Source organism: Stegodyphus dumicola, chromosome 10 (genome assembly GCF_044657685.1).
Source record: "Stegodyphus dumicola isolate Sdum_Otavi_A_Nest chromosome 10, ASM4465768v1".
In the NCBI taxonomy this organism is placed as follows: Eukaryota; Metazoa; Arthropoda; class Arachnida; order Araneae; family Eresidae; genus Stegodyphus; species Stegodyphus dumicola.
Genome location: NC_140777.1, coordinates 100,497,180 through 100,520,922, shown reverse-complemented (window position 1 = coordinate 100,520,922; position 23,743 = coordinate 100,497,180). Strand labels below are relative to the sequence as shown.

General features: G+C 30.9%; 2 protein-coding genes across 3 annotated transcripts in view; one reads left to right on the top strand and one right to left on the bottom strand.

The window, feature by feature from the left end:
- Nucleotides 1–3,819, bottom strand: part of LOC118195176 (vesicle transport protein SFT2A) — a 30,107-nt gene extending 26,288 nt beyond the window's left edge. The window contains exons 1-3 of the mRNA XM_035366432.2: nt 3,667–3,819; nt 3,326–3,394; nt 486–572 (exon numbers count right to left, since the gene is read on the bottom strand). Coding sequence (XP_035222323.1) covers nt 486–572; nt 3,326–3,391 — 153 coding nt within the window. The 5' untranslated portion in view covers nt 3,392–3,394; nt 3,667–3,819. The remainder of the gene's footprint in view (nt 1–485; nt 573–3,325; nt 3,395–3,666) is intronic.
- A 152-nt stretch (nt 3,820–3,971) lies between these two features.
- Nucleotides 3,972–23,743, top strand: part of ave (sterile alpha motif domain-containing protein aveugle) — a 35,694-nt gene continuing 15,922 nt past the window's right edge. The window contains exons 1-4 of one of the 2 annotated variants that reach the window (XM_035366433.2): nt 3,972–4,115; nt 11,858–11,955; nt 21,274–21,442; nt 22,282–22,348. In XM_035366433.2, the coding sequence (XP_035222324.1) occupies nt 11,872–11,955; nt 21,274–21,442; nt 22,282–22,348 (320 nt within the window). In that variant the 5' untranslated portion in view covers nt 3,972–4,115; nt 11,858–11,871. Of the gene's footprint in view, nt 4,150–11,857; nt 11,956–21,273; nt 21,443–22,281; nt 22,349–23,743 lie in introns of both variants that reach the window. The other variant, XM_035366434.2, reaches the window with a different exon arrangement.

Genomic DNA, 23,743 nt, shown 5'->3' with positions numbered 1-23,743 from the left:
GGCGACTCCCTGGTGCAGGTCCCGCAACTCCCAAGGGAGTCGCGACCCACAGTTTAAGAAACTCTGCCTTATACCAATCCAAAATAAAATTAAACACATATATTGATTTATTATTGCTTGAATCTCTACAAAGTTCTACATATGTCTTTAATAGATTATGACAATTTAGATCAAATAAAATTATTAGAAAAAACATACTAAAAATTATTAAAAGTGACAGTGAAGTTTGCACAATTTAAATGTCATTAATTCAATTAATTTCATCTTTTGCTTTGATAGTTTTCCTAAATATAGGCTAAAAACTAAAAATTGGGAGATCAGGAGATGTGCTGAAACACTGGAAAAGTTAGCAGCTATCAACTAAAACATTATTTATTATATTTACGACATGCCAAAAAATATACACCTACAAACTAAAACATTTTATCTACAAAAAAAAAAAAAAAAAAAAAGTACTTAAAATGGAGCTAAAAATCATGCCTTACCAAAACAGAAAATGTAAAGCCCAAAACAAAGCAGATGGCAAAACCTTTAATTCTAGTTGACCAACTAAGAGAAGAAGCATCTATGACCTGAAATCATTCATTAAGGTTAAAGTCATCCACAGCCACTGTATACTTATTTAGAACATATCTATGCACAGAGAGGAACTAAAAATTGTTTCTAATTTTGAGAAATTTCCTCAAGATAACATATTTATTTGCCTTATTAATAAAGCTCAATTTCTTACGCAAAATAAAAAAATGCACACTTGCTCATTAAAATGAAGACGAAAATGAAAGATTGAATTATGGCAAAGCAAATTAAGATTATATTGCCTAAACTTGCAAGTAAATTGTTTTTATTTTTTCTTATCAAATTTCTTGTGACTCTTTAAAATTCTTATCAGAAATAACCTATCAAATGATCAGTTGTAAGGGATCAAACTTACTACAGATAATACATGAAAGGAATGTATAAATTTAAGATTTGCAATATTTTTCATGTTTAGTATTTAGGTTTTCAATCTTTTAGTACATTTGCAACTTGAAACTTTCCTCATAATCTTACAAATCCAAATTTTTACGTGGTTAGGTTTACTTAATCTTCTTTCTCTAAGGATAAGAGAAAATAAATCTAAAATGGCAGAAGTTGCAATTAAAACCCGAGATGATAGTCTAACACTCTGGAGTTACCATTAGATGTAAAAGTGTTTTTAAATAGTATCATTTAAAAATATAAAAATTATGAGATTAGAAAGAAACTGCAATTTGTCTTGGTATACGGATTTCAGTTTAATACCCAAAATGGTTTTACGCTAAGCAATTATAATAGTTTTACTGTTATAAGAATTAAATCTATAGAACATAAAATCTTGAAAATAATTTGAGCTGTTTAAAATGATGAAGTCATATTGCAGGGAAAAAAACTGCTATGACATTTTTTCCCTCATAATTAACATGATTATTTGAATCTTGCTTATCTGGCACTTAAAATGCACAGACCTCATAAATACTTTAATGAAATGTGCTACTTATGCATACATCCTGTTTTATACAACATAATGGAAATACTTATTTTTCAACTGTAGTTTATTGAGGATATGCATTTTCTTAGTTTCTTTCAATTACTAATATTAAAAATACTAAAAAAAATTTTGAATATCACTGCATGAGTCACTTCTCAACCTGGAGTCATATGTTGATGAAATCAAAAAATAATAAATAATGATTCATCAGGTTGGCATCCAAGCTAAAGTGAAATTAAGAATTGGTACTCTCTGCATGTTTTAATAGTGAAAAAATACCAAATGTGCAAACATGAAGCATTAAAAATAATAATAATAAATTCTAAAAAAAAAGTTGCTGGTGATACAGAGGTCAGGATTTTAGATCATTCTAGATATTAGATGTACATACTTCAGACTTTGCACTGTATAAACCACAGAACTATAAGAAGAAAATTTAGATAACTTAAACTATTTTTTCTTGTGACACTGATGATAAAATATCAAACTAATGAACACCATTAAACTCCGTCAGTGAATGAGAGTTTTATTTTGCGATTATTGTTTCAATTTACATTTAAAATGCCAAAATTCTTTTTGGTAAACGTTTACAACAGGGTATCCTTTGATATTTTTGGTGATCTTTATGATGCCAAGATTGGTGCCAAAAAGTAATGTTTCCAAGATGACTGTCACCCAAAATGACACTAAAAATGTGTGTTACAAAAACAACAAAAGTACTCACCTCGTGTGTGGCTGTATCTCATTATAAGCATCCAAGACTGTGGCATATACATAATGCAGATCATGTAGTCCTGGAGTCGACCCTCTTTCTGATCCCGGTATTGGAGATGCCACATAAACTCTACAAAGCAGGAATACAAATATCATCTGACAACTGCCTAAGATCCCGCGTGTGAAAACCCCCACTTAATATGGCTTCACATGCCCTCAGTGATGTTGGTATGAGTGCCAGTTTCAAATGCTTTTTCTCGACAAACCCATTCATAGCCATGCGATTGATCCTTAAGCTCGACCAGACACATACCTTTCATATAAACTTGACAGTCATAGCAAAAACTAATTAAACCTTCATCCATACACCAATCAGTTATAGCTTTCTTACAATTTCACTCTAAATCTTGAAATGAACAAATAGTTATCTTATCAAACATAGTTCTTTGTCAAAGTCACAGGGCAATGATTAAATTAGAACCAGCCAGCTAACAAAAACTAAAGGTCAAATAATTGCAATTAAAATTCCTATACTTCAAAATTCAAAACATGCAGTTTGTAGTACATGATACACTTACTACAAATCACATAGCCCTCAATCACTGAATTAAAAAGTTCCAATCAGATTAAACTTAAGAAAACATTGGAACATAATAATAATAAAAAGGCTGCCATTGCGTTTTGTTTATTATTTTATTTACAGCCACCTCTAAAAAATTTTAAAGGTTACAACAAAAAATAATAACAAATGAATTCTATAGGATTAAGACACTTTAAATTGAGTTTTTCGAAAAAAGCAAGATTTAATCATTTTATTACCAATTTTTCTAAATATGTACAAATGTGAATTTCAATGCATATGCTGCTTTCAGTTTGATCAGTCCTTAAAAAAAAAAAAAAAAAAAAAAAAAAAAAAAAAAAAGAAAGGGGGGCGAAAGCCACTAATGATAAACATCAAAGCAAAGATAATAAGAATTTTGTTACTGAAACAACCCACGTAAGTAACGACGGCCGAATCAAATTAATAAATATCACTAAAAAATCGAAATCAGCTATTTAAAAAGCTAAACAAATCTACCAAATAAAAGTGAGAAAAATGATTACTTGTGTCATAATTCCTTGCTCTTCATCAACATCATCACCACTTAATGCTTTCTTTAATTTATCCATATTCTATAATAAAAGTCATGAGATGAGCAAAAACATATATTCATACAGTTCATAAAAACTACACAGAATTTTTTTTTTTTTCATGGAGGAGGGAAATTATAGCTTGATGAGAGCACTAACTAATCAGTATTTACACTATATTACGAAGTATGATTAGAATAATGCAGTATTAAAAACAAAACAATCAAGAGCCAAGCAAAATATGTTTTCATGTTCTGTTTCAAGATATATTAATTTACTTTATTGGATAATGATGATACTTAGAAAATCATTACCTTTTCACAATATGAAAACAGAGGATGTATAGACAAGATTTACAACATCAATACAATCCGAATTAAAAATATTACACGTTTTATAAACGTTCAACAGGATACCATATTGCCGCCTATTACTACCGCAGTAATTTTAAACTCATAGTCACTACAATACGTCACGTGTCAGTAAATAATAAAATCCAGATGCCAAATGCTGTGGGAAAACTTAACGGAAGCGACCTACAGGTGTTTACTGTCAGTTCGGTTTTATGTTATATTATTTAAATTTACGTACATTTTAGTCGTTTGAAAAAAATATTTCTTCTCTGCTGTGTTAAGGTCAACTTAATTTATATAATAGAAGAATACATTTGAATTCTCCAGTGTAATTGCATATAAGGATTCTATTTTTTTTTATCGTTTGATTTTACTTGCGCTTCCTTGCACTTTGATTGTTTCAATTCACGGTAAGCCATTTTTTGAACTCTTTAAACATTTGGGGTAAGTAGTAATTAAGTATAATCTAGAATAGAATTTTTGTATTCTTATTGAAAATAGTAATTTTAATAATGTGAACCATATAAAGTCGGTGATGAACTTAACGTTTATATTGTTTGTATTATTTGTAAAATAGTTGTATGTTATACATACCAAACTGTATTATAATTTTAATTTTATTTTTGCGACATGTCAGGAATGTTCAAACAGATAGGAATAGTGAAAATGACTGTCTATTTTCTATAACAATCTATTAATGATCATTTAAAGAAATTTTGGATTAGTTGTTGATCGGCTCATGATTAAAGGATTTTATGATGGCTTTTGACGCATTTCGCTAATGAATGTCGTCTTTTGATACGATGTCTTTGTGAATCTTTGTCGTTAATTCATTTTATTTTTGTGCATAATTTTGTCTGTTAAAATGTACAAGGAAACACATTTGCTTTATTGAAAGTATACACAGAAATGAAGTACTTTAAACAAATGGAAATTCATAAAATTTATAATCTTGCTATTTTATAATATCTTATACCTTCACCAGCATAGACTAAGTTACGAAAATCTGAAAAACTAATACCAAATGTGGTATTTTTTTTTAAACTTTTCTGACACAGGATTATAGCAGTGAAAACAAATGATGCCCTAGTATTTGAGAGTTGTTGTTTATATCCACAGTAGTACAATCCGAAATATATAAACATTATTAAATGTAATGATGAACTAAATAATTTACAACCATTAATCTTCTGTCGAAATACAAGAGTAATGTAAAAAAAGCATTATTATCATACTTTTTGATTTGTGACTGATTTAATTTGTTTAGATTATATGTCTTTAATATACATTAACTTCTTTGTGGTTTTAAAAATAACCATAAAGTTAGTTAAAAAAACAGTCTGTATTGAAAATGGGTTAGTTATATCAATAATAAATAAATGTAAACATGTTAAAGAAAACAATTACTAAGCAACAGATACTGGTGCAACATGAGTAAATTTATGGACTATAATTGTAAAAACTGCTTCTTCAATTATGGGAGTGAAAATGACAAAAAAAAAAAAAAAAAAAAAGTCTATAAGACCAACAGAGAAAAATTCAAGATTTTAACTAAATGTTACTATCATCATGTTCATCATCTGGTATCATCTGTTGATGAAAATGTGACTGGAAAAGAAAAAAAAGGAACATGAAAAACTGATGCTAAAGGAAGGAATTAGGATCATTGACCAGAATTGAAAATGGCTCTAGTGTAGAATTGGGTGCCCTTTTGATTAGCGACAATTTTTTATAAAATTTTGGCGATGAAATCTTATTTCGGTTACCATGATAGTTTAACTTTGCTTTAGCCTCCTAATTTTTTTTAAATAAAAATAGATTGATATGTACATGGTCAAATTTAAAGCAGTGCGCAATGCCTAGTTTGTGCAATTCTGGGATTTTTTTAAAGTGAAAACAGATCGATGTGTACATGGATACAGAGTTTATGCAATTCTTTGACTTCTTATTTTGGTTTTGTGTAGCGGCCATCTTGAAATTGTGTTTTCCTGACGGCGATCTTGGTGTCAAAAACGAATCGCCAAAAAACAAGGGGCACCCAATTGTAAACTTTTTACCTTGAAAAGTTTTATGGATGTGAAACTGCTGTAAAAAATTTAATTTGCTTATAAAATTTTTTTTTCCGGAAGCACTTCTGCAGAGAACTCGGTAAATGAAAACATCGCCAACTTTAGTGATAATAGTTCAAATCTGGTAACCTAACGGACCCTTTTCTTCTTCTCTAATAATTTTGGTCACAGAGAAATAAAAAATGTGAATTTTTTTTACTAGCAGTTCCTACTGTTGAAAATTTACGAGTTTCTTTTTCATCAGTGTAAGTCTCTCACTCTTTAGTGTAAAATTTCAAGGCTCTCTTTATGTAGCCTATGCATATTAAACCATATTAGAAAGACATACTATACATATCCCAAGAGTTCATAACTGAAATAGCATTTTTAATTATTGAACTGCATGGCAGGAATAAAAATATGGGGGATTGACAAATCGATGAAAATTTCTTTAGTTTAAGGCCTTACTTTTATAAACTTTTTAAATCTTATCATTTTGCTGAACGAAAATCAGCTTCATTTTATTCTTTCATTTCCACGCACTCAAAGTTCCCTACTCCATGTCAGCTGTTGATCAGGAATGAAACTTAATGATTAGACAATTGAATTATTAATGGTAATTGAAATTAACAAAGGTTTCTCATCTTATATTGTTGATAATGTTAAAAAAACTTTACAACAGGAGAAACATTTTTAATACAAGGAAAACCATTTTTATGTTTTGGGTGATTTTACAAGCTCGCTAATTATTCTGCCCTCCAACCAGTATAATGGTTAGTGCCGCTGACTGCCATGCTGAAGGGCATGGGTTTGAATCCCGGAGAAAGCATGTAAATGTATAGTGTTGGTGCGGCACTCTAAATATTTGGTAAGCCAAAAGTCCTCTTGTGTGGTTTGGTGGCAGGGAAGAGGGGTGAGAGCCCTCAGACCTGCCCCCCTGGGGTGCTCTCCATGAAAATTGGGAGCAAAACTGAGCCAACTCACACTGTCATCTGGCAAGCTGCGTTCACACTGGTTTGTTGGAGCGTCAAGCATCAAAGCGTAAAAAAAACGCTTTCCGTGTATGCCAGTTCACACCAGCGCATCAACTTTTGCTTTAAAAGTTGTAGTATGCTCGTACTAGATGGCACTTCATATCAGAAACCTGGGGATAAACATAAAATTTTGGTGTGGTATTTTGACTTTTTACGATTACATTTTAAAATTAAAATAGATTTAATTTCTCCTTGATTAAAACTTATTTTACTTCTTGCTTTGTGTAAGAGAAGCAGAATGTTACGGTTTATATTGTTACGAAATGTACAGGCGTAGTAAGATGGCTTCCATGCAAAGCAGATTTAGGGTTGCCATAAAAAGGCAAGGTAAGGCGGGGTTGACACATTTGGCGAGAAATTGCCCATTTGGCGACAAAATTGGCGATATACCATATAGAAACTGTGTTGCACCAGATGGCGCTGTGTGCGCTTGAATTCTTCCGACTAGTTCAGAACCTTGATGATTGCGAGAGATGTAACACCAACGCAAAACATTAACCAAAGTTTATATGTGCTTCTCTTTGTTGTAAATGTATTTAATTGTGTTGTAAATAAAATATAGAGAAAATGATAAAAGGTGAGAATGCGTCTGACAGGTAAGTGAGATTTCTTTATATTTTGATTTAAATTGAGTTTTAGCGACAAAGAATGTATATGCATATTTACATGCCACGGATGGATGGAGAACCTTCTGAACAATTTCTTACCGGTTTAGCTCAGAATGTTCTCGAACACAAGCCGAAAGCTATATGAACCCTGCTGGTCCGCGTCGAGAGAATGTGTCTCATCTAGTTAGTCCGTGCGGAGAATGATCGAGTTGACAGTCGGCCAGTGAGCGCCGAGTTGGTCGTCGAGTGCACCGAAGGAGTCTCTTAGTGTATCTCGGTTAGTGCATCGTTGAGAGAGCGTGTTGAGCTTTAGGAACGACTAAACCAAAGAGTCGGGAGCTCTGCTCTGTGTGTCGTCGAGTGCATCGCGAGTTGTAGCATGAAGAGTCTCGAGAGTACATGGAGTTCCGAGAATGACCGAGCAGAGTCAGGAGCTGTACTCTGGTGCTTTGCAGTGAAGCTGTCTCCATCTTATAGCCTGATAACCTGAAGGCTGTGTCGCTGATTGTTCCAGGGAGTGTATAGTAGATCTTCGACGACTGTAAAATGTGATTTTGGAACTGTCCTGATTAATATTGACTAAATAAACTGTTTTGATACTTCATCAAGTGTCGTCGTTATTCACTACAAATCCACACGAACATCGTATGTAACGTGGTGAAGATAAAAAATAACACACAAATATTAATATGTGTGAGAGATGACTACAGTAGGGAGATGCAAATAATTTAATTGAAGAAATGCACTTGAACGAAACGAAATTTCTTTTAATTACTTTCGCATGACACCTCATGAATTCAAAGAATTTCTAGCACTCATTGAACTATTTATTCAAAAGCAAAACACTAATTTTTGTCAGAATATCCCAGAAAAGAATCATTTGGACTATAGGAATAGGATATCCCAGAAAAGGATCGTTGTATATATCAAACGATATATCTGATTTAATTTATTTATGAATTTTGTTGAATGATAATTAAAAAATCCTATTTGTATGATTCTATTTTGGAGAGTAAATTTTTCATGTGGTAGAATACCATAAATGTTTTCGCATGATGTATGAACTTCCTTTAAATGCTTCCTTAAATAAACTTCCCTTAATTGGTTTAAATAATGCAATAAAAAGTATGTTTTGATTAATTACATATAGGATTTATAACATTAATAAATTAAATATCATACTTCAAAAAAGCAGTTATTTATAAATTAATAAACAACATCAATTTTTTAAAAAATATATTTTAGTCTCTGCCTTATGTACATATTTTTTACCTTAAATGTAACAGAAATTACTTTAATTAGTCATTCATATATTAATGAACAGCCACTATCTAAAGGTTTATTTTATAAGGTCACTTTTATCTAAAACTCACTGAAGTAACTGCATTTCATACAATACTTTTCCTGCATTAAAAATTGAATTCCACAATTAGCAAATTTGCTAATGCTCATGTAAAAGTTTTTTAAATTAATGAAATATTATCATCAAGATTAAACCTGTCGAAAAGTGGTCAAAGTTAAGAAAAACAAACATGAAGCCATTAAAATGCATGGAAGTATTTGATCAAATCAGATACATACTAGGGAGCTTCTTTTCTGTATAAATAACAGTTTTCTTAATTTTTCTTAATAAATGGTTTACTCGTCACCACTCGTTTAAAATTCAGAACTCACCAAATTCTTTGATTAGATGAAACAGCAACTTTATGCTAATATACCAGTATCACTTTATTTAGTCTCATGTCCAGTGGCGGCTCGTGGCTAAAATTAGTGGGGGTGCTGTTCCAAAAAAATTTAACCTTTGTTCTAAAATTATGTAAAAGGAAACAAACATGTATAAAAAGAAAATTTATTTTGAAACTTGCAATCTTACAAGAAAAAATTTAAACATTTCTTAATTACTTAAACAAAATTATTACAGTTCAATCTTTGTCTAGTCATTTAAAAATGAAATCCATTTCTCTTGTTTTAATTTGTGCAAAAAGATCAATGATTTTCTCCTTGAACTCTGGATGACACTGAGGAAATTTTTCTTTATTGAAAGCAATGCAAGCGCATTTAGTCTTTCCGAATTCCTAGTGCTTCTTAGAAAAGTTTTCATTCTTTTCAATGTTGAAAAGCAGCATTCTGCCTCTGATGTAGTCATGGGAACTCTCAAGAGAACTTTTATCAGTTTCGTAATTTCATACTAAGAACATCATCTAGATTGTTTTCGAAGATAAATTTCAGTAGCTCAATTAATTTACAGTATTCATGGATATCAGACCTACAATAGAATACTTTTAGTTCAGTTTCAAGCTTTTCTTTGCCAATCATTGGATATGCTTCAGTGGTCAGTACTATTTCTTCTGTAGAATGTTCATTCCTAAAACTAAGCATTTCTTTTTAAACAATTTAGCAGGTGCTAAGTGTTTAGTGAAAGAATATCTGTGCATTATATCAATACATAGTATAAAGTCACATATTTCCTTACCTTTTGCCATCAGTGAAAAATTCTTACAGTACTTTGAGCTTCTTAATTCTAAAATAGCAGTTTTGAAAACTTTAAACACACTAATTTCTCTGGATTGCATTTAGTTGCATATTATTTCAACGTGAGGTATCTGATAAAAAAAATCTCTAACCAAAACTTGAAATTATCATCATTTAGATATTTTAAAATTCCTGTTGCTTTTGCAATAGTTTGATCTGCATTTGATGTTGATTGAATTTCAGTAGGGCAATTTTTTAAAAGTTGCAAACTTTCATGAACTCTGTTTATGGTCCGTATGATGAAGTTCCTCCTTGTGAAGGAATACCACACGCGAGGAGTAAAAAGAAATCACGTTTTCAGCAACATGCCAGAAATTCGGCACTGCAAGAGCGACAGTGCTCTTCTCCCTACCCGGCTCGCGTGCTGTTTTCTGTGTGCGCATGCGCAGAACAGCCAAACACCACGTTGCTGGAACTGGGAAGCACGTAGTTCCAAAGACTTTCGTACCTTTTTCACAAAGTGGGGGAAGGCTACTGACTGATTATGTATTGTAAAAGTATAAAGAAAGAATTAAAGACTAAAGGGCACACTATATTAAATATAAAAAATAATAATAAATGGAAATAGGGGGTGCTGCAGTTCCACAGTGCTTATTACGAGCCACCACTGCTCATGTCAGCCGAAATAGAATCAGATCATAGTAGTCAGATCTTGTTATGAATTATACCAAAGGCTTATTGTCAAAAGAAGGATAATGCACACAATGCCGAGCAAAAATTAGGTTTGTGTAAATGATGAATGAAATGAAAAATAAGTGCAAATTTCTTGTGTCCCCCCCCCCTCCCAAAAAAAATCGTGGTAGATTTAAAAAAAAAAAAATAAAAAAAAAAAAAAAAAGATATTCGTACCATCATCAAAAACAGGTAAAAGCAAGGCCTGAACCCGCAATACAAGGCTCTAGTAAAAGATGAATTTTTTGCTTGAGCATGTTACCTCCGCGTTAAGGTTCCTTACGGGTAAAAATCGTTTTTATAGTTCACGTTCAGGTAACTGAAGAAGCATCTGGGCTACTATGAAACTAGCCATAATATTTTCTATAAATATTTTTTTAAAAATACCAATTCCTTTACAAAACCACTCTGGTGACGCTTGAATCCAAAATCTTTAACTCAAGAAGCTAACGTTTTATCCATCGGGCAACAAGAACAACCTTAAATTGATGTAGATGTAGTATTTTAAGATAAATTCAGAATCTGGGATTTTGAAATCCATCACTATTTTCTCGCAACAATCTATTGCTTTAGATTATTCTGTTAAAATTATCAACCATATATCATCATTTGAAACGAGATGCCTGAAACTGATGCATTAAAAAGTTGAAGTTGAGTCAACTCGCGCGGTCTTCGGCCATCCGGCAAATGCCGCTTCTGATTGGTTAACACTTAACGCACGAATGCGTGATCGTGTTGGTGTGAATGCAGCTTTAGGTGCTCAAGGCTGTTGCCAATGACAGGCATAATCTAGAACTCCTTCCCACAAGGATCTTCGTAGGTTTGGGTTGACTACGTCAGACAAGTGATCATAAGCAACAACAGAAAACTAAATTAAACTTAAATGTATTTTATATAAATTTAACTTTCATTTCGTATTCAGTTCTCCAAACTTGCATTATGATGATTCCTGTTGCTTATTATTAGCTGCTTTAACACTTAGATTTTCACCATGTTTTATTAAATGATGAAATAATGCAAAGATACAGTGTAAACGTATTCCTTATAAATGCACCTACAATTTAGAAAAAAAAAAATCATAAAATTATTTATTTGTTTTATTTAATCCTCTTTTTCCTTTTAAATTGTTTTTCTTAGCTGGTACTTTTGGCAACTTGCATATATGACTTTCTTAGTTAATGGAAATTGTAAAAAGCTTTTGAAAGCAGATATACATTTTTTACAAAATCAATTAAAATAACCTTTTTTTCCCTTTTAGCATGGCTGGCAGGAATGGAAGAGAGCACCTTTAGAAAGGTGCTGAAAGACCAGAGTGAAAAGCAATTATCTGCAAACATAATGACGAACAAAAATAGTGTAAGTAGTGTTCGGATATTTGTTTTTATCTTCATTTTTAGAAATTAATCTTATCCCCATTTTTAGTAAGTATACATATTGATATATTTCCAAAACATTAACCAAATGATAACGTTAAGCAATTAAAAAATATCCTTCAAAATATCAGTGAAATTTAACTAACATAATACAGATAATGCAATATTATAACTATTATAACTAGTATATGACAACTACTAGTTACATAAGATAAATACATTCATAGCATTTTAATTAGGAGAAAAAGTTGTCAGTAGTTGAATGTTTGAAATTTTTATGTGAAAGCTCCTTGTCCATATTCATGTTTAAGGAAATTATTTTACTGGAGTTGTACTCATAATCTTAATACTTATAGGGCATCCTTTGTCTCGGCATTTATAGGAAATTCATTTCTCATCTTCAAATTCATCCTGTCATTGATGCTGCAACCTGAGTTTTTTCATCAATATTAACCCAAGTGTTAAATTTCTGACAATTCATGTCAGTTAGATATGTTTTTAGTTCTTCAGCATCCATTATTTCATCATTTAATAAATGGTTGGGGGTGCTTAATACAGTTGTGTACTGTCTTTTCTGATAGGTCGTACTAAAATTTGAATGTTGCCTTAAATCAAAATCAAGGCAGTTTGCTACTTTATACCTCACTTAGTGACATGTTTCTGTCATGTGGCTAATTCTTTACTCTGTTTCATCCTTATTTGGTGACATTTCTTTCATAAAAAAATTCATTCTGTAATATTTTGATAATGTTAATCAACTAATTGATCACAATAAGGGATGTATTTTTATGCTTTTGTTGTTATACAAATGGTCGAGACTCGCACAGACATACATGAAGGTGAACACAACTGGGAAAGGGCGTAAAAAGCCCTTTTTATAAGCACAACTCTTTAGAAGAAAGGCATGGACTTTGTGATTATAATAGCACTGACTTCTTGTGGTGAGAACTTAAAGGTAATTAAAAAATAAAATTCAAAAGGTAAGATATAGTGCTCAACTACACAATTTAATTTAATCTAACAGGCTGACTCAGCAACCTATGCCAGCAATGGACTAACTAAATGACCAGGATGCATAACTGCTGCTAAGATTTACAGCTGGAGGACAAATTAGCAATGTGTGGTACACTAGTGAAATCACACTCTGTCTAAACTTCTCATTTCACCCGTTTAAATACTCTCATTCAGCTACTTAATTTGCACCATGGCGAGGAAATGCAAGGGGGAAATAAAAGAATTCACAAAAGGTACCAAAATTAAAATAACTGGTTAGTGAACTAAAGGGAACCTTGTATCTTTCTCTGCCGGAATTTAACTATCGTATAAACAAGGCTTGAAAAGCCTGGGCAAGATATCTAAATTTTAAACCTAACCTGAGTCAACCTTTGCAGATTTCAAATATTAATTTTCTTAGTTAAAATTTTTACAGAGGAAATATTGTGGCACTTCCATACAATTCTTCTTATAGACTTTTCACTCTTGGCTCATTCGAGGTATTTAGAGGAAAATAGTTTAGAATGAGTTTCATACAGTTAACATTCATTTAGCATGCAAAGATTTAACACAAGTAGACATATTTAATTTAGTATCGTATGAGGGGAAGGGAACTTTTACTCATTACATTCTTTCCAAAATTTTAAAACTCTTCCCTGCTGTCAATAAGGTATACTGATATGAAAACATATGTTTCTGTAGAATATGTGCAACACTGCCAACTACCCACATTCTGCTTGTTGGAAACTAGACATTCTAAACTTCAGAAATAACCCTTCATTCATTCTCAGCCCTGAGATGCTAATTCTAGTGAAAAAATTAACTTAGTGTTGGCTGGAGAGCCTAAATTTAATTTTCTTTCATTCTCAAGCTACTTTTTACTGTTAACATACATTGTACTATTAGTTTGACATAACTGTTTCATTCATACACATTCATTTTTTTATTATAAGCATGCAGAAATACTTCTGGCATTAATAGAATTCAGAAAAAAAATTTACATATTCAGTTTCTTACTTGCTTTTGCTAACAATGTAAAATTAATTACATGCAACAAAATTTTTTAGATCAGCATTTCCCAACCTTTTAACTAATGCGTACCACCCAAACAAAAACTGAAAAACGTTAGTACCACCACTACATTTTACAATGATTATTTTTCAATTTCGTTATAGAAATATTTTTAAAAAATGTACAGTGGCTCCCAAAAGTGTTCGTACACTTATGATTTCATTGAAATAGGGCTCCATCCATTAATTAAATGTAAACTTCCTGAATGAGATTTTAATAATAAGATCTATAATCTATTCATAACAAAATTACATGAAATATTTCTTAAATATAGCGAAAATTTATTTTTAAGAAATTAATAATAAAAAAATGACAAGTATTTTATCTTACAAAAGTTTTCGTGCACTGAAATATTTTTGGATAAAATCAAAATTAGAATTATCGTTTGCCACTTTTTTTAAAATTTTGTATTATGGTGGCATTTAAAAAATCGTTTACTTTTAATTTTTTACTGTTTACTGCATAATATTCTATTTATTATTGAAAAATGGGTCGCAGTCGTAAAGAAATTACAAACAGCATTCGAAAATTGATAATTTTTCACCATAGTAGTGGTAAATCAATTCGAAATATAGTTAATGTATTCCATTCTACAGTGCAGTATGTAATAAAACGTTTTAAAGAAGAAAATCAGATTGAAAACAAGGTAAGAAAAGGCCGACCGAGAAAGTTAATTAAACGTGATGAGAGATTTATTATTAGAAAATTTGTGAAAAACCCACATTTGAGTGCTGTAAAAGTTTCTGCAAAATTTAATGCAAAGTTTTCTACTTCAATTTCACCTGAAACTGTTCGACGAGTTCTCAGAGAAGCTGGATTACATGGGCGTTGTGCCCGTAAAAAAAATTTGGTACTTACGTATTATCGCAACCAGGTTGGTGCTATTTGTAAGTTTGAGTAAAAAAGTATGAATAGAAAGAAAATGTACATTTATTAATTACAGATAATTTTTAATACAGTTTTTTATATTATTTTTTATATTATTTGGTATTTTAAAATATAAAATAGCAATTAAACCCTTCCGGTTTCGAACTTGAATAAGTTGCAGAATTATTTGTTCGACGGAAATCTTTTGGCTATTGCTTTTAGCACTGATTGAAAACCGTATTCGCCATAACCATGTACACGTCAACTTATTTTTACTTAAAAAAGCATCCCAGAATTGCACAAAAATGGCTTTGCACCCACTCTTGACTTTATCCATGTACGCTGCTATTTTCTCATAAATTACAAAAATTTGCACGAAAATGCAGGAAAATTTTGTGAATCTCTACATGCTCTTTTTACAAAACTACATATAACACGTAGGGTTGCCGTTAAGTAGGGTCACCAAATTTGGCAATTTATGCGAATTTTGGCCTGGTTGCGTTAATACGCAAGTACCAAAAATTTTTGTTAGTGAGAAAAACAGAAAGCTTAAGCTTTTCATTCACAAAATCAATGATAAATACACCTGAAACGTACTGGAATAATGTCCTATTTGCTGACGAAAGCAAATTTAACATTTTGTGTTCCAATGGTCGAATAACTGTATGGAGAACAAAAAATGAGGAACTTCATTCTAAGAACTTAGTTGTAACAGTTAAGCGTAGCGGTGGAGGTGTTCTTGTGTGGGGGTGCATGGCAGCATCATGACTAGGTAATTTGGTATTTATTGATGGCATAATTAATCATTCTTTTTATTTAAATATTTTAAGAGACAATTTAAAATTATCAGCCCAAAATTTGGGTATTGGAAACAACTTAATTTTTAATCATGATAACGATCCTAAACATACAGCTCTCAACGTTCGCCTGTGGTGTTTCTATAATTGTCCACATGTTTTGAAAACACCTCCTCAGTCGCCAGATTTAAACCCCATAGCACATATTCAGAAAGAACTGGAGATTAGAGTACGAAAACACGACATAAAACGAAAAGTGAACTCAAAACAGTCATGATGGAGGAATGGATGAACATTGATACAGAAATTGCAAAAAAAACTAGTAAAATCTATTCCCAAACGTTTAAAAACTGTTGTGGATACTAAAGGATATCCTACTAAATATTAATTTAACGAAAAATGAAAATATTTACTAATATGTCAAGATTTTTTTGAAGTATATGAAGACTTTTGTGAGATAAAATGTTTGTCATTTTTTTTTTATATTAATTTCTTAAAAATAAAGTTTTGCTATATTTAAAAAATATTTCATGTAATTTTGTTACGAATAGATTGTAGATCTTATTATTAAAATCTCATTCAGAAAGTTTACATTTAATTAATGGATAGAGCCCTATTTCAATGAAAATTATAAGTGTACGAACACTTTTGGGAGCCACTGTATATTTTGCCATTTGCACAACATATTGGCTATTTGTATTAAATATTCAGAGATAAAAATTAGTAGATTAAAAATTGGTTACCATTTTAATAATCAAAATTTAAGTTATAATACTTTATAATTCAAAACTTTAGAGTGAAATTTGGGCCTGTTTAAAAGAGATAAATTTCTTTGTCTCTTCTTATTTGGCTTAGTTTTAACTGTAAATTAGGATCCACATTGAATTTTGTTCTGTAAATGAAAGAAAATCCATGTTCACACAAATGGGTTGTGCAAAAAGGCTACAAAACTGTAATAGCTTTACTTGAAATGCCTTTAATTTTTTTTGCTCAGCCAAAAGTTATAAGTGTGTTATTTTTGAAATTTTCAGTTAGTGTGTGATTACAGGAAATTTCTATCAATTGTTTTTTTTTCTCTAAGAGATAAAATTTCAGGTACATTTGAACCAAATAGATTTCTAATTCAGTTTTCTTTTCAAAATCCTCAGAAAATACATGTTAATAATTTCAACATGTATCAATGAAACACAATGATTTTCAATGTCGAATGCTAATTTTATTTTCAAATTATTTTTAGTTAGAAGCTTTGTAAAAGTGGTAAAAAGCTTTAAATATTATTATCCAATTCTTTGATTATCAGCTCGAGTTTTTTTTATCATTGCATTTATTTTATCTGTAGTGGTAAACAAATTAACACTTTGTCCTTATAAACCTGAATTTAATTCATTTAACTTTCCAAAAATATCAATGAAGTATGCTAAACGTGCCAACAATAATTCAGTAAATAAACAATTCTGCAATTCAAATTTTGAATCACAGGAAAAAAAAAAAAAAAGTTTTTCTTTTCAGTATTCTTAATGGTAGTATATTGTCCTAGACCCATCACCTATGAATCGTCACCTTTCCTCTTAGCCAATTTTAGCCATTTTTCGATTTGGAAAATTTAGATTTGTTTTATTATTTTTTCACAAAATCTTAAATCCACAATATAATACAAGTTTTTTAAAAATAAAAAACAATATCCTTAAAATATGTTGAAAAGGAAGGAAATACAAAGCAAGAAGAAGACAAAATCCATGCTGTTAAGGGACAGCAAATCAACATTAAAAAATGTTTGTAATTGAAAATAGAGCAACATGAGCCCGAAAATCATGGCGCCATAAAGGTCGGACCAGTTAATAAATCGATCAACTCTCTAAAATAATTAATAAGATACTATTACCTCTTTATAGGAACTTATTTTTACTTCCTATTGAATACAATATCCATTTTTACTATGGCACTATGGCTGAAAGAATATTTGTGACAATAAAAACGGATTGTTTTGCTAAAGTCTATGAGCAATTATTGACTTTTTAAAAAAGCTCAGATTGCATAAATTTAACAAGTGTTAAAAAAACTTAAGCAGAATATTGGGTATTAATTGTGGAATTTAATGGTTAAAAATACTTTGTTAATAATCTTCTAGAAATGCATAGAGCTTCATGCTTAATACAAAATTAAAAGCTTCTTGCTTAATAATAAAAAGAAAAAGCTTCATGCTTAATATACAATACAGAGCTTAATCAGAATAAAATTGTTCTCTATCGAGGCAACAATTAAAGGAAATATTTTCAGCCAACTTCATACTTAAATTTAGAACAAACGGTTGGGTGCACCTTGGATTATCACCAAGTTGTATGTTGTTTCATTTATCACCAAATTGTTGTTTCATTTATGGCAACCTGAGTAGTTGAATGTTACCGGAACCCTATTATGACATGATTGGTAGCATGATTGCGGTGAATTTGACTGATGAGAAAATATTTTTAAGGGCTTGTTTCTGCATTTGATGTCAGTTAGAAAGTACGTTGCTTATTTTGTGCTTTACACCGTAAAATGGCTGTATGTGTTGAGATTAGTGTGAAGTTCCTGTACAATTTTAGAACAAAAGGAAAAAAAAGCATTAATTGACTGGTGTTTAAATGAAGGTTTACTTAGTAGTCATAAATGTCCCGTTTGTATGAAGGAAATGCATATGATCGAACGTAAAGATTGTTCCGATGACTTTGAATGGGTTTGTCACAAGAAAGGTTCATGCAAGAAATGCCACCAACAGTCGGATCATATATACGGATACGGAGGATATTTTTTACTCTTATTTTTTTTTAATTTATGTGGTGACGGCTGTATGCATGTTCTAGTTCAGATAATTTTAGAAAGTTTTTGGATGCTGTTAAGGAATTTTGTGTGCCACAGATTGAAGACACAGAAATTTCTAAATATGGTAAGTTGATATTTCCTTTTTGTAATGTGTATATGCATGTATTTTCTTTTTTATGTTATTTGTGTGATTTAAAATGCAGCTTATTGAGCTTTGATTGGCTACAAATTTTGTTCAGTTTTGGCGATGAGTAACTTTGTTTTAACATTGTATGATGTCATCATTCTCCTGACTTTTTTTAAGTGAAAATAGATAAATATATAGATGGACAAATGTCAAGGGAGTGCGCACTGCTGAATTTGTGCAATTCTCTGATGTTTTTTGAAGTGAAAATAGATTGATGTGTTCATGGGCACTGAGTTTGTGCAATTCTTTGACTTGTTATTTTGGTTTTGTGTAACGGCCATCTTGAAATTGTGCCTTGCTGGCCAGTCGCCAGTTTTCGCCAAGGGGCACCCTGAAATATATTTTTACTGAATAAACTTCAATAGAGTAAGTTTCACGTATATTTCATTTGTTGAAGTCTGACCTTGTTGAAGTCTTTTGGATGAATTCATTCCAGGAGAGGAATTCGGCAATCAGCTTGACCTTCAGCTGACAAAATGGTCTGCTATTATTCTCCTTCTCCATTGGTGCTTTCTGCCTGTACTTGACCTCCTTCCCCCTTGAAAACTTTTTTCGGTGTTAATCAAAGGTCTGGCTGTCGAATTTCCTTTCTGTGCTTGGAGAATGCTGGCTTGATCATTCATTGGAGTCCACTGGTTCTAAAGCAGTTTACTGCACTGGGGAGGTTATTTGATTGGTGTGGAATTTGCACTGCCATCCTTCTTCGGTACTTGAAAAGCAGATTGCTGATTTCTTAGCTGTCATTGTTTGCTGTCAGCCACTCGCTGGATCTCATAGGGGGTCTCTGTCTGCAGAGCCGGATTTAGATTTGATAAGGCCCTAAGCTATTTCAGATATGGGGCCCTTTATAAGTCTGTTATACTATGTTTTAATACTGTATTTATATTATATTTTATATTTTTTGGGGGCCCCCAAGAAAGTGGGGGCCTTAAGCTATAGCTTGTGTAGCTTATACATAAATCCTGCACTGTCTGTCTGCTTTCCTTTCTCACTGACTTGCTACTCTTTTATACTGGACCCAGTTTTTCCTTGATATTTCCTTTTGACTCCTCACATGAACTCCCTTTACCTTCAGGTTCCATCACTCTGGACTCTTTCTTTTTCTTTTCTGGAACTAAAATTCTTGATGTCGAAGGCCTATCTCTTGTACTTGACACTGGTGCTTCCCTTCTTCGAGAAGGTGATTTCTGCAGAATTTTTTTCAGATATTATAAGCAAAGTTGTTTTATCATACTTAACAATCTTGTATTTATTTAAATGTAATGTATGTGTATTATTTAAAAAATATCCATTATATCAAATCAAAAGGGAAACATGCCTGTGTAAAATTTACAGATAAGTCAAAAAAGCAATCTTAGATTAGATTAAATTTTGAATAAAACTGTTGATTTCAAGGGCAATCAAACATAAGTTTGTCATCTGAAGCTGCAGAAAAAGAAATTGACATATATTCAAAACTATGCCAACCTGAGGTTCCTTTTTTTTCTTTCGTAATTTTAAAACGATGTTATTGTAGTTATCTTAAAAAGAGGAATAGAATTTCCCTAAGAAAGGTTAATGAATACCATAGTTTATTTATTTATTTTTTTATGATTTAATAATAATTGCACAGAGAAAAAACCTGCAACTTTTAAGAAAATGAAACTGTAGTGCATTTTAACTATAATTTTAAAATTAATAAATAAGTATTATAAACTTTTTTAACATTATAAATTTACAGTTATAACATTATCTGTTGTAAATTATAATTTTTTTATGCACAGTTTTAAGGCTTTTTTGTTTTCAAATTTAAAATGCTAATTTCTTTGTTGTGAATTGCATCTTTGCAGTCAGTGTCAACATGACTATGTCATCACTCTTCACTTCCTGTTTCAGGGGTAAGAGCTCTATGAACTAGCCCTTCTCTTTTAAGTCCTGCTGCATACAGCCAGGCTACATGATGAAATAACAGTATGCAGGGCACAGATTATTTTTAACTCAAAAAATTTCCTTTTATGGTGATATATCTTAGCTATCTCAGTTCTCTAAACTAATATGTTCTGACTTTCTCATATGGAAGTACTTCCATGCAAGAAGTATTCCATATACATAACACTACAATAATTAAATTGAAGGATCATTTCAGAGCTGCTGTCACTGATATCCATATGTAAGTAAGAGACAGCTCCAAGTGCTATTTGAAAGAACTGTAGTGGAGTGGGGCTGTACAGTTCTTTGCTTGTGCTATGATTTTATTAATAGTTTATGAGTTCAGCTGCACTTTGTATATAATTTTTAATTCTTTTTTTTAAAGCATATTAGTCATCTTCTTTCATCAGAATAAACAATATCTTTGTCCTGTATCTATAATTATTGCCTTTATTATCTATTGCACATATGTATATGTAATTTTTTTTGTTTGATATACTATATCATTTATGCAGAATAATTTTTTTTTATGGAATAAATGTCGAAAATTTAACTATATAAAAATGCTCTTAAATATCATTTAATGGAAAATTAAAGAAGCATTGAATACATTTTCTGGTATTATTGCTGCAACCTAGAAAGTAATTTTTATCAAAATTGTTTTATTATCATGTAGGTTTCATCATCAAGTTCTGGAAAAGATAATGAAACTGCTACAAACACAAATACTCGTCCAAAACTTGTGTTCTTTTGGACAAATGCTGAAGTGCTGAAATGGTTACGTAGGCACTGTGAAGAACACCACACACTGTATGCAAGTTTATTTTTGGAAAATGATATTACAGGTAAAAAATAATTACTAAAGTAACTTTTTACTAAAATGACTTTTCTTTATCAAAGGGAAATGTTTTGCATGAAAATATCATGAATCTAATTAATTGTGGCAACATAATTAAATAAAATTGTCGAAATGTCTATATTTTCACATATTGCTACCTTTCTTATTTCACTTTTGTCTTGTCTTTATCACATATTTTTATACAGATTTGCAAGCCATTTTTGTCTTGTATAGTGTGCTGGTTCATTTTCTGTAGTTAAAATGAAGAGGTGCCTAAATGAGTACAAGATGTGAATAAACTATGTTTTTGCTGTATCACTTTTGAGTGATAAACTGAATGCCTTTTATATTACAAACTGGTAACAGATAAAGATATTACTTAATATCTACTCAGGTAATATTTAAAAAAAAAGTTTTAACTGATGTTTATTTCTGGCATGGTTTCAGTGAATTTTACCCTTTATGTGCTATAAATTTAAGAACTTTGATCATGTATTTCTCCTTGATCTTCATGCTGGCATGTAAGAGACTTTATTCACTTAATTGACTGTAAGTTTTATTCTGGTAAAAGTTACTTGTCAATTGAAATAGCAGTGACATTGGTCTTTTGCCGTAAATTATTTTATGGAAAAGGTTAGAAAGAACATGAGTGATGAATCTACTGCTATATGACCTTAGAAATAAATATCATAAATGTTAGAAATTAATTTGTTTAATTTAAAAATAAAATTCTTTTTACTCCATTTTGTACTTAATATGTTCTGTTTTAAAATTTGATTTATTTTATATTTATACAGTATATAACTTCATTATATATATATATAACTTCATTTATACATTTTGCAGGACGATCTTTATTAAGAATGAATGATTCAACTCTTGAAAGGATGGGTATTAAGGAGAAAGCGCACAGGTATTCTTAATTTTTCAGTTTATTAGTGATATTAAGAAGAGAGGTTTTTGGGGGGGGGTATGGATGTTATGTAGGAAGGACAAGGTTGAGATGTGATGTTTTTTATTTACTATAATATTCTTTTAGAAGAAAGTCCTCTTAGTTAATTTGTTAGTTTGATTTTTAATATCATATTTTGGATGTCTTTGCTTTATATGAAACTTCCTTATTATTATGGCACATATTACTTAAATAGCATCAAGATTATGCTCAAATTTTTTAAAAAATTGAAAACTTATATTTAAAAATGTTTAGTTCTTGTATATACTTCATGAGGGAAAAAATGACTAACCAGTTAGGATCAGTAACAACAACAACGCAACATATACTTCATGGCTGCCATTTTTCTGCTTTATTTATTTATTTATTTATTTATTTTTATTTTTATGTATCATCAAAAGTAGTTTCTTAAGTTGTCAGAATATGTCCTTTTCTTTTGCTTATGACTTTCATAAGCAAACTTTTGCATCTCTAAATGTTTTCATTGATACATAGTTTCATTCTGTAATTATTTTCATATGTTTGACTGCAAAGTAAAATGTGTCTTTCTTGGAAGAATAATATAGCATCTTTCTCACTTAATAATAAAAAAATCATTAGCATTTTTGGAAAAAGGAAGGAAAATGTGATAGGAATAAAAATAACAATAACATGTAACCGTGGTTATGATTGCCAATCATTTTACAGTGGTGTGTGATAATACTAGTTGTTTAAGCAGCAGAAGCTGTTAATAATAAGTAAGTACATTTGTTAGTTTGGTTTACTATATTACACTTTTGCTGTCTTTTTTCTATGTTTGTAATAGTGGCTGTTAACAATTTGCATTTTACAATACATTCATAGACATGGGGTTTGATTCATAGACATGGGATTTGAGTAGATTGAAGGGTGCCCCTTGTGTTATCGTCAAGTTGTTGTTTCATTTATGGTAACCTGAGTAGTTGAATGTTATGGAAACCGTATTATGACATAATCGGTTGCATGATTGTGGTAAATTTTTAATTTTGGGAAAAGATTTGTAAGGGCTTGTGGTGTGTGTTGGTTAGGAAATACATTGCTTGCTTTGTGTAGAATGGCTGAATGTGGTAAGATTAATTTGAAGTTTCTGTACGATTTGGAACGAAAGGGGAAAAAAGCATTAACTGAGTGCTGTGTAAATGAAAGTTTACTTAGAAGTTATTATAAGTGTCCTGTTTGTAGGAAGGTAATGCACATGGTCAAACATCGGAAGTTACCAGCACTATAGAGGATATTTTTTTACTCTTATTTTTGTGAATTTATGTGGTGTTGCCAGTATTCAGATTCTAGTTCAGATAATTTTAGGAAGTTTTTGAATGCTGCTAAAAAATTTTGTTT